Source organism: Anastrepha obliqua, chromosome 4, assembly GCF_027943255.1.
Source record: "Anastrepha obliqua isolate idAnaObli1 chromosome 4, idAnaObli1_1.0, whole genome shotgun sequence".
Taxonomy (NCBI): Eukaryota; Metazoa; Arthropoda; class Insecta; order Diptera; family Tephritidae; genus Anastrepha; species Anastrepha obliqua.
Window position 1 is genome coordinate 41,719,396 of NC_072895.1, and position 11,727 is coordinate 41,731,122.

Consider the following 11,727-nt stretch of genomic DNA (forward strand, 5'->3'; position numbering starts at 1 on the left):
ATAAAATAGAGCATAGACCTAGATGAGACAAAGCAGCTGTTGTTGCACTTTGCAAGCAAAGTCCACAATACTCTTCGAACACCTTCCACTAGGCACACACTCACGCTGTGATTGATCGAAAATCTGTATACAGAGTCAAAAATATTGTAAATACAAGTCTGTAAGCAGAGCATCGAGAAGTCAGCGCGAGAGCCAATCAAGTTTATTTACACTGCTGCGACCTGCTGCCTACATATTTACATACATACATAAATGTATATTAAATAAGTGCTATTTTGTTGACGTTGATAATATTTGATGCTATTCAGACTGCTGCTGCTGAGGTTGCAATTTCTTCCCCAATAAATCAATATGTATCAAAAGAGAATTCAATGAACCCAAATTCGTTGACACCTTGGACGGAATAAGGAACGTGTAAGCATGTCAAAAATGTATGTATATATGTACGGAAAAGCGCTGGAATGTATGAAGAAACTTTTTTCCAGACTAGAGGAGTTTAAACAGGCATCCCACCAGAATGTCAAGGTAAGAGAAAGTTTATCAACAATAACTCTAATTGCCTCTTAACTAACCCCTTTTTTTAGCAAGCAACGTCGGACCTTCATAATATACGAGAGCCAAGATTGTGCAAATCCGCGTTAAGGTATTGGGTATGGGGATAAGTTTCCGCCATCGTAAAAGAGTTGTCGCTGCTGGTACTGGTGATTTGAAGGTGTATATGTGAGGTCTCGATCGCAGTAGTTGACATTCGTTTAAATCATAAAGATCCTTTTTTATCTGACGACAAAAATGTTTATGTTCGTCCCGAAAAAACAGCATTTGCGGGAAGTCATGCTTCATTATTACCTTTTAAAGGAACGTACAGAAGGATATCGAGAGACGTTTGGTGATGTGTGAGATGCATCTTGAACGGCAGAAATGTAAAAATTTTCTGCATCACCTAATCACTGGCGATTAAAAATGGATCTATTATGATAACCCTAAGCGTCGAAAATGTTAGAGATTGCCAAGTGAACCAGGTCGAACGACAGCGAAATAAAATATTCAGGCTTCAAAGGATATGTTGTGCATCTGGTGTGATCAGGAGGGTATCATCTATTATGAACTCCTTAAGCCATCTGAAACCATCACGGGCGATCGTCACCGACTGCACCTAATGCGTTTGAATCGAGCTCTCAAAGAAAAGCGCCTGGAATGGGACGGTAGACATGACAAACTGATTTTGCTGAGTAACAACGCCAGTTCACACATTGCTAAATGAGTCCAGATATCTTTAGAGGGACTGAATTAGGAAATCTTGCCCCACCCGCCGTATTCCCAAAACATTGAACCTTCGGATTAACATCTGTTCCGATCAATGGAGTCAGTCCTTATCGGAGAGCGGTTCACTTCTTTTCTTACTAGAGCATCACGAACTGACTCAATGAATGGATCAAGTCAAAAGAACTCGAATTTTTCGTCAGAGAAGTCCGTATGCTACCTGAAAGATGGAGTAAAGTGGAAGCTTCCAATGGCACAAACTTTACATAATATCATTTATTATTTAATTTTAGCTCTGAAGGCCCCAGTAGCCAGTGTGCTAATTAAGTTAGGGTTATATTGTATGTATCCCCTATAGATAAAAGTAATAATTTAATTGTTTGAATAATTCATAACTTTGGCTAAGAAAGTACGGAAACTTATTCCCATACCCAATAGACTTTTGTAGCACAAAAATCAGCATGTTCCAATATGCGTAGATGTCTCTGCAGTGGGTACCTAATCTTGCACTTTCTCCCTTTTCTGAATATCCAACTAATATGTATTGGAAACACTACATTATTTGAATGTTTCGAATGCTAGCTATTATTAGGTTCTATGTCAAGAAATTTCGAGCGCTATGTTCTGTATCCTTTTTCCTGAAAAATATACCGTAGATTCTAGATAAAAAATAGTAGTCATCATCAGGATACATTTTAAATTGGTTTACGTCGATCTTAGTGACTTAGCGTTACTGTCCTGAAAGAAGATTTTGAAGGAGAAGCCAGCTTACTTAAGATGTAAAGATACGTTACTCTTTGTTCTGAAAAAGGTTAAGGAGCCATCAAAGCCTTTCAACATCTCTCAAGCAAAATGAATGAAATCGAGATATCTTTTACAAGTATGAGACAACCTTGTAGACGGCAAGCTTGCCAATACATAGAACAATACAATGTCTAATCGTCGCCTCGGGTGCTACGGTTTTTCATATACAGGGTTGGCCATATTAAACTGACCCATTGAGTAACCCTATAACTTTTTACTGTAATTTGAAATCTAAGGTTTACGTCAACAAGCCAAAGACACTAGGCGCACTTAAGGCCAATATCCGACGGGAAATAGCCGCCATATCGGCCGAGACGCTGGCCAAAACTATGGAAAACGCCGAAAAACGGGCACATTACGCTATACGAGCTAAGGGCGACCACTTGCGCGATATCATATTCAAAAAGTGATGTAAACGAATCTCCTTGAACTAAATTAAATGTTTTTCACAATGAAACACAAAAAAAAATGTTTCTTTTTCCATATTTTTTTAATAATCACATGGGTCAGTTTAAGATGGCCAACCCTGTACATATCCAAATACGTGCTAAGGGCGACCACTTGCGCGATATCATATTCAAAAAGTGATGTAAACGAATCTCCTTGAACTAAATTAAATGTTTTTCACAATGAAACACAAAAAAATGTTTCTTTTTCCATATTTTTTTAATAATCACTGTATTTCACTATTAAGCAGCAGCCCAACGTCAAGCGTTGAATGGAGTGTTCGTCTTGTCATTAGGAAATAGAAGTATTGTCGCCACCCTTGAACCAAAGACACTTGGGCATAAAACAAAAACTTGGTATGAATCTACATATTTCACCCATAAGCAGGCATCATAGATAAAAGTGAGCTTTAAGGTCACATAAAGCACAACTTTTGGAGGATGCTGCTTAATTGGCAGCGTCCGGGGGGCTTTAGGTAGATACTAGCCAACGTCGGCTTTCCTTCATAATGATTGATCAGCGAGGAGTACCTCCGAGAGCTGGTACAATCCTAAATGCATTTTCGATAGCAATTAGCAATGCAGAGTAGATACAATAACACATTTGGCAAGCATCTAGACGTAACTAATACTTCCAACTCTACATCGAGGCTAAACTTTACCTGCAACTAGATATTAAACCACAATCACCACGAGCATTTCCAAAAGCTGGATTCCAGAAATAGATTGCGGCGAATTCCAATGGTGTAGTACAAGTGCTCCTCTCAACTAAGTAGGAAATTGACCAGTAAAGTCCACTCTCGACGAACAAAACTTACACTTTATAAGTCGCTCATTATGCCCGTCCGAACGTATGCCGCAGAAGCTTGCGCGATGACAAGATTCCGATGAGGAGTCCCTTGGAGTGTTTGAGAGAAAGATTCAGCGGAAGACTTTTGGATCTTTACAAGTTGGCGATTTTAGTAGTTTTAGGAGTTTTACGACGACATAGACATAACGCAGCTAATAAAGACCCAGCGGCTACGTTGACTGGAAATATCGTCCGACTTTGAAAGTATTCGAAATATTCAAAATCGTTAAGCGATTATTGCGCCAATTAAGAAGAAAAAGGACTCAAATTAACTGACCGATCAGACTTCGTATCCGAAGCTATTACCACTTGAGCTTCCGTACTACTCCACGCCGCTGAACACCAATCCATGCACCTTCTTGAGTTAGAATATGCATAATTTGTGCCTAAAGGCTTTCCGTGCGAATTCTTTCAAAATATCAGCACTCCCACTGATGAAGAGAACCTCTTTACAACTAAAACATCCATCAGTTCACCTAATATCCAAACTCCGAAGATTCCCAATTGCTAAATTCGTAAAGGTCAAAATAAAGACTACCATTACTCTAAACATTTTTATTTTTTATTTAGTAAAAAAGTTATAAAAAAAAATGGATGTTTAATTTTGCGGTACATGCGGTATTCAGACAATGCATGTGCTCAATCCTCCTTTTCTGCTCTACAAGCGCAGCGCTTACTGAAGTGACACGCCTTGGCCAGAAATGAATTAGGATAGTCTGTTAGCTCGCTAGTATCGCTGACTAACTTTTTAGAAATTGTAGGCAAGTACATTAGGGCAGTCGACAAAAAGTCGAATAACCGAATATTTTTTAAGACACCTCCAGAATTTTTTTCCGCCATCAGGTACTAAAAACAAGTATTTTTTTTAATTTTTCCAAATCAGTTAGTATTAAATGGTATCAAAAAGCCTATGAACTTCGAATCTTCCTTGTATAGGAAAATTCTTTTTTGCCGAATTTTATTTAAAATTGCAATAAGAATTATTTTTTCAATGAGCAAGCGATATTTATAATCAGTAATTATCAAATTATGAAGTCTTGATCTTGATATTAAGTCTCACTTTTTGAAACTGTAATTAAAACTATCAAATTAAACTATTTATGGACTTTCATAATTTTTTTTTTAATTTTAACGATTTTATGAGAAACTTGCAAAAATAGCTTTTCCCCATATACATGCAATAGATGGAAAACGTCTATGGCTAGGCTAAACTTTTAGTATTAACCAATTTGAAAATAGAAAATTTACTCGTAAAACCATTACCAAACCCCAACACTAATTCAATACTTCCGCTTTCTTCTGTACTCCCTAAAGTATCATACATTTATGCGTTCATAAAAAACTGTACCTACGACTATTCTCAGAGCGTGCAGATATTTTAGCTGACGTATCTATGCCAATTTCAGCTTTTTTCATACCCGTGCAAATATATAATTTGACGAACGCTTCGTGGCGCAAACTTACTATGTCTAAGTCATACGACTGATGGCGCCCAATTTAGCGCCACATTTTGCTAAACAGTCATTGACAACATATCTTTGCATGCAGCAATTGCGGTAGTACTAGCGATTTTAATAGAGAACATAGGCACATATTGGCTTTTTAGCTGCACAGCGACACACTTATCAACGACCATTTTTCTCATTTTGTCAATTCTATTAGCCGCGCAGTTGCCTGCGGCTAATGGCCTGTTCGGCATTTTTTCAGCTTTTTTTCTCAACGCAGGACATTTGCCATTATCTTGTTAATGGCCACATGTGGTTACTGAAGCATACAAATAAGTCGAAACAAAAAAAAAATGGTATTGCTGGCTGCCGGCCAAAAATTTGCTACTTGTCCACTTTAGAAAATTATGATGTCTTTTATAAATACTTTCGCAGTTTAATTTTGTGACAAATTTCACGCGAACCAGCTATTTTTCCGCAGGCAGTGCTAACTGTGATGTGGCGCGAAAACCACAAAATTCTCTTGTTGACTTTTTCACTTCAATTAAGACATTTTTTACCAACCTATAGCACTAAATTTTGTGATTAATCATGTCGTACGACACACGTGGGTGATTTTCGATAGACGAGTACATATCCACATACATAAGTGGAATAATAAAGGCGCCGAAGACATCGAACATGGCAGCCGACTTTTAAATAACCGCGCTTGTACAAGACGACAATTAATTTTGATGTATTTCATAAAATGTCCTATTAAATTCTTAAAAAATGTCTTTGAAGAAATCTCTCAATACATGCACAGTAGGGCGGGTCAATTTTCATGAAACTATTGTTCGACATCCCTGCTCCTACATTCGGATTCCACATGAAATTATAGGGGAAAAAATTCTGCAGAGCATAGCGCTAAAGTCAATTTCGAGCTTCCCAAATTTTAAGAGAAGCCGCATTTGCGCTCACATAATTAAGTCATTTAAGCTTTTCAAAATATTCACGTTTTCATGCTAAATTTCTTTCATTACTTTTTTTATAAAAATATATATTAGTTCATTGCATAACAAAAACCTCGCAAAACAAAGTTCCAAACTTCGTACAAAGTTCACAAAAATTTAAAGTATTAGGGGTAATCAGAATTTTCAAAAACGTGGGATTTTTTTCGCATTTTCTTAAAGCATAATATCTTAAAAATATTGTGTGAAAATTTTGAGCGAATCCGACAAATACTTTTCGACAAATACTATTCATCAATTAATAAAGGGCGCTCGAGCGATCCGAAGCGTTCGGTTCTTTCTCGAAAATCTGAAAAATATTTCCTGAGGCCGCCATATTGTTAATTTTGAAAAAAAAAAGTTTCGATCAGCCACTAGATTATCTATTAATAAAACTAATTTCTCTTGACCGATGGATTTGAGATGAATCTCCAAGGACTTGTGATGATCACAGCAAGGGACTTCTGGAGAAACGGGCTCCGCACAAACAGCGATAACTTTTTCAATTATTATTATTTTTTCTTTTTTTTTTAATTTTGCTAAAGTCAAGTCGATACATGATGTATTAATGCTATGTTTTTATTTTGGTAAAATAAAGCAATTGAGTAGCAAAAAAATTACTGAAAATCATCATTTTTTCAGGCCTCTGACTACCCCTGACCTCTTAACAAATTTCAAAAAATTACCATAAAATTTTTAAATTTTTTAAGCACAATATTTAGAAAAAATGCAGGTATGAACTTTTATAACCCATTCAATTTTAGTAATTTTTTTTTTGGTCTGCAAACGATGTTGGGAATTTTTTTCCATATAAGGCACACTTTCTGCAGCCTTTTTTATACGGAAGAAAATGGCCAACGTTGATGCAAATCAAAATATTTTTGATATTCATTTTTTATTTAAAGAGTCGCAAGTTGACGCTACGAAGCAAATTATTATATAACTATATAATTTTTTTAATATTGATGGACTACAAGTAATTATTTTAAACATAAATCGAATTAGGTTAGGTTAGGTTCACCTGGCTAGCTGAAAGCCATCATATAGACCTATTGATCCTTAGTGGTACCTATTGGTCCTTAGTGGGCCCTTACGTTTCCTTGTAGTAGGCTTCTTGTATTACAGCCCGCGTCTTTTGCGAATCTAAGTAAGCTCTGAAGCTCTAACCCCGAGAGACATTCTAACCTTTCTTATTGTAGAGCTCCTAAACATTTCATTTAGATACTAGCTAATGCAGGGCAAGAACATAGAAGGTGTTCAAAAGTTTCCCTCTCTTCTAAATCGAATAAAATTTGCAAAAAAAAAATAAACATATGTTAATTATTTAGCGTTTCTTTAGATACAAAATAGGTGTACAAAATTAATTCTTCGTACTGAAAAATTACGAAGTACAAATTGGTATTAAAAAAATTACAGTCATAGCATTTAAGTAAATATTCATCTTAACCTCGTATTAATAAAAGAAAGCTTCTTTCCAAATATGGGGAGCTCAAAAATGATTTTAGAGCTATGTTTTAGTAGACATTTTTTCTGTACTTTTATACAGGATCCGAATCTTCTAGGAAGGAAGTCGAAAAGAAACTTAACCCACCCTAATACGCAGACATGTATATCTTCACTTAAATAATTATAATATACATTCTGTTAAAATAGTACCAGGAATGAATTGTTAAAAATGCCTGTGTAAAGGTATTGTCAAAATTTCCAAGAAATAAGTAAATAGAGAAAATTATTTGGACGTTATGCGGCGTTTGAGTGAACCCATTTGTTGAAAATTCGATAAAAAAAATCATACTATAGATTTGAAGGAATAATAAATATTTTGCTTTATTAACCAATTTCCGGCACTTTTTTGACCGAATATGCACTTTGAAGGGACAATATATTATTTCTTCGAACATATTAACTCGAAGGTATTGATGTTTGAAACTATGATCTCAAATATCTTCGTAGAAAGACATATGAAATGTAACAGAATAAATATAGTGCCTGACAATCGGGCTGTCAGTAGACTTTTGGATACTTTAGAATGCAAATCAAGGCTGGAGTAAAGGCATTTCTGAATCGGCTGAGTTCATGTGGATCTGTCGGCTGGATGTACCTGTATAATAATATAAAGCCATACGGTGACAGCTTGATTCAGAATTTTTTTGCAAGGCGTCTAGTAAAATATCACAGGCATGCCTTTGCCTGTTTTCTGTTTAAATGACAAGTTATCTCGATACTGGCAGCAATTTCACGCTTCAAAAGCTGGCAGGAACTTAGTATTGTAACTGCGGTGGATCATTTCTCCTTTGAACAACGTTTTGAGGTATTCAAAACTTATTTTCAAAGTGTTTTGCTGTAATGCCGAAGCAGCGCAAATTTTACCTCGACGCCTCTTCTTACGTACAATAAAATATCCGAGAAATTTCGAGAGACTATAATGCTAATTTAGAATGGAAGCTATTCTTGTATTTGTGTGGTCCACCCAACCGAAAATGTTCTTAGTACTATCAATAGTGTGCGCCTGAGCTCGAGAACATCAAATTACTTTAGCAGAATTCTTCTTAAAGATCTCAGCCATTGCACTTAAAATGTTCAGTTAAATAAGAAATTGCAAGCAAATGCTTGCGTTTTTCCTATATGCGCTTTGGGGTAACAGGCGAATGACGACGATTTTGCGCTAAGAAATCATGGGCATGTATTTTACAGGATCATTCAACATCATTCAAAAGTGGCGTCTAGATGCAGTGGTGAATAATTCCTAGACAGTATCTTTCTTAATGTCATCTTTGATATTCGTTAAGTAAAAAATTGCCGATTTTTAAGAACAACATATCGCAAAATTGATAATTCTTTTGTGTGGAAATATTTGCCCGAATGAGTCGACAATTCAAAGCTCGGTGAAAAAATATCAAGACACTCTTTCTGGTAGACAAAAATCTGGACGTTCTGTTGAGAATATTGCTGCTGTAGTGCAAAGTGTTATTGAACAATCGAACTTCAAGATCGATGTCTCGACGTTCTCAAGAATTAGACATTCATGAATCGGCTGTTTGGCGGATTTTTCCTGTAGACGTGCTTTTGGTGGTCATTTAAATGAAGCGATTTTTCACATGTACTGCGAAGAGCTACATTTTTAATAAAAATAGTGAAACCTGAAAGAATCTAAATAGTTATATTTTTTTATTTATTTTTAAACAACATCTATTCTCTATTAGTCCTGTCTCTAGGAGTCCTATAAGTAACATTTAATAAAGAGTAAAGGGAATACATGAACAAACATATCAACTTACACGCATCATATCAGCAGGTAGAATCAATGGGATAGATAATATTGGCCAATCGAGCATAAAGGAGTTTCAAAGGCGCTTTTATTTATAATAATATTTTCAGATAACTAAGTAGCCATCAGAGCCGCTTTCAGATGATTAAATGATCCAAAAACAATGCTCTACTAGGTACATGATCAACATGCTGGATGAGGAGCATCCGAAAGCAATGTGCATGCCTAAAGCTCAAAGTGAAGTGCCTCTGAGGACGAGTTGCAAAATCGACAAGAGTCATTAGACTATACTTCGAGTCTGCGCAGATAGTTTCACAATTTGCAGTGACCAGTCGGAATACCGTTTCTTTTTTGGGAGGTTAGTGAGTTGTTTAAAACTTTTAAGACTATACCCTCCCAGCTAGGAGTTTGCCTAGCATAGTCCCATTGCTTGTTGTCCACTTAATTGCCTAAGCCTTAGAGCTCTTTTTTGATAATGAGTTGCCCCACAGCCGAGAGGGGATCATGTCTTATTAGCTTAGATTCTGCAGCCCCCCTGACTTCACAGAGTCCGTAGAAGCTGAATGCGATTGCACGCCCTTAAAAGTTTTGAGAGATTCCAAGTGTTCCACGTATTTTGGTCAATCGTTGTAAATTTTAGCTTGTTTATACATTTGTAGTCTTGAGTATAATCAGAGAGGGATTGGAAAAATTTTAATTTAGAAATTTATTGAATGTTGAAAAGAGTTTTTTAAAGTTAAATACATGCGTTTATTTTTTAAAATTGTATAATCATTTTTCGATTTTCGATGAAATATATATTACTTAAATTTTTTTTTTTTTCAAAATTAAAAAAAAAAAATTTCTTTTTCAAAAATTAAAAAAAGTTAATATTTTTTTTTTGGAAAATTGGAAATTAGAAAATTTTTAAATTTGTTCAAATTTTGGAGAAATTTGTTTTTAATTTTTTTAGTATTTGAATATAGTTCGAAGTGCAACTTTCACGGATTATTGTGCATAGTCTCAGTTATTAATAAAAAAATTTAAAAAAAAAAATCTGAGAGGAGACATTTTAAAAAAAAAATTAAAACATTTCTTTTCTTTTTCAAATATTTTTGTAAAAGGGACATATTTGAATTTGAAAATTGAAAATTTTTTTAAATATTAACCATCGGTTTTTTACTTTATATCAAAATTTTCAGCATTGAATAAATCTCTAATTTATAACATTTTTTCAAATTTTTTTCAGTTTATAATAAATAAATCTAATAATGCAATTTCAAAAAAATGTACGACAATTTCCAAATTACTGGAATCACTTCACATGGATTCGCTCTTCAGTCTCTCCATACACTCCGGACCTATTGAGGATTTAAACTCAAAGGATTATAAAGCTTTAAGTGCACCTTGACTATTGCGTAGAATGGTTAACCACTTAACAAATGATACACCAACTATATATCCATATAATCCATAAATATCTGTATATATGCGTCGCTATTTGCTTTTCTGTTAGGATAAAATACGCTGCAGAAAAAAAGGTGCTGATTTGTATTTACCGAAGAAGATAAACTATGTGGAATGAAAAAAAAATTAAAAACTGTTTTGAATGCTTTTAATTAAACACTCAGTGTCATATCGTTTTCGAATATGTCATAAATACCAAAAAATTTGAATACATATGTATGTATGTAAGTATATACATAAGTGTGCACTTACAAAGAGTTTATCATATTTTTCACTGTAAAAATTCATGGGTCTATCCAAATCCAAAGCTACATATTCGCTATCACCATCATTCAAATAATGAATCGGTGCCACTGATCCCTCCAGATGCTCATAGAATACATCAGCACTCAATGTATCCACGTAGTGTTGTTGTTGCGCACTTGCGGTGGCGGCCACGCACAGCAGCAGCGCCAGGCACAAAAATTGTGCAATATCCTTAGATTTTTTAGACATATTTACGAATCACACTTTTGCCCGCCTTTATTTTCGAACTTTCAATGTTAAATATTTTCTCACACAAATTTTGTTTCCAAAAATTTCACAATTTTCAATTTTTTTAATTTAAACACTAATGAAGAAACGAAAACACTTTTAAATATTCAAAACTTTTTCTCGCACTTCTTCAACATGATTGCAAGCGGCACCGCGGCCATCGAGAAAGAAATTAAAATTCCAAAAATATATTTTTTAAAAATAACTTTCCAACTGAAATCAGAGTTTTCACTTTTCAGCCTTTAGTTTTTTTGTTTTTTTTTTTTTTTTCTTATATTTTCTGTCTAGTCTAGGCGCTTGGCTATTGAGACCAAGAACTTAAGATCGCACGACTAGAATACACCGAAGTAGAAGCAGAGAACTCAATTGGCGAACTATACGCCACTGCCACACTTTTACAACTGATACGAATTTGAATAGAATGAATCCTCCTGAGCCGCGAGATAGCAAAACAGCCAGACAGGGCGAACGATGAGCAACAGTGCCGATCAGCGATGATAGGCTGCGTGTGACGCTTTATTGGTGCGATCGTGGACGCAGCAATGGCATAGGTGAGTATATGTGAGTATGAAAGTATGACTGTATAAATGTTTGACTGCGGGACTGTGCGCTTTATTAAGTGCAGCGTTAGTGTTTATGCTTGCGTCGACGTTCGCAGCATTCGCAGTGCATGGGAAATTACACT

The 11,727-nt window shown here is 35.3% G+C and overlaps 1 protein-coding gene across 1 annotated transcript in view; it reads right to left on the bottom strand.

The window, feature by feature from the left end:
- LOC129245043 (nidogen) overlaps positions 1–11,420 on the bottom strand; it is a 31,907-nt gene extending 20,487 nt beyond the window's left edge. Inside the window, exon 1 of the mRNA XM_054883005.1 lies at positions 10,761–11,420. Within this exon, the coding sequence (XP_054738980.1) occupies positions 10,761–11,003 (243 nt within the window). The 5' untranslated portion in view covers positions 11,004–11,420. The remainder of the gene's footprint in view (positions 1–10,760) is intronic.
- Positions 11,421–11,727: the final 307 nt, after the last annotated feature.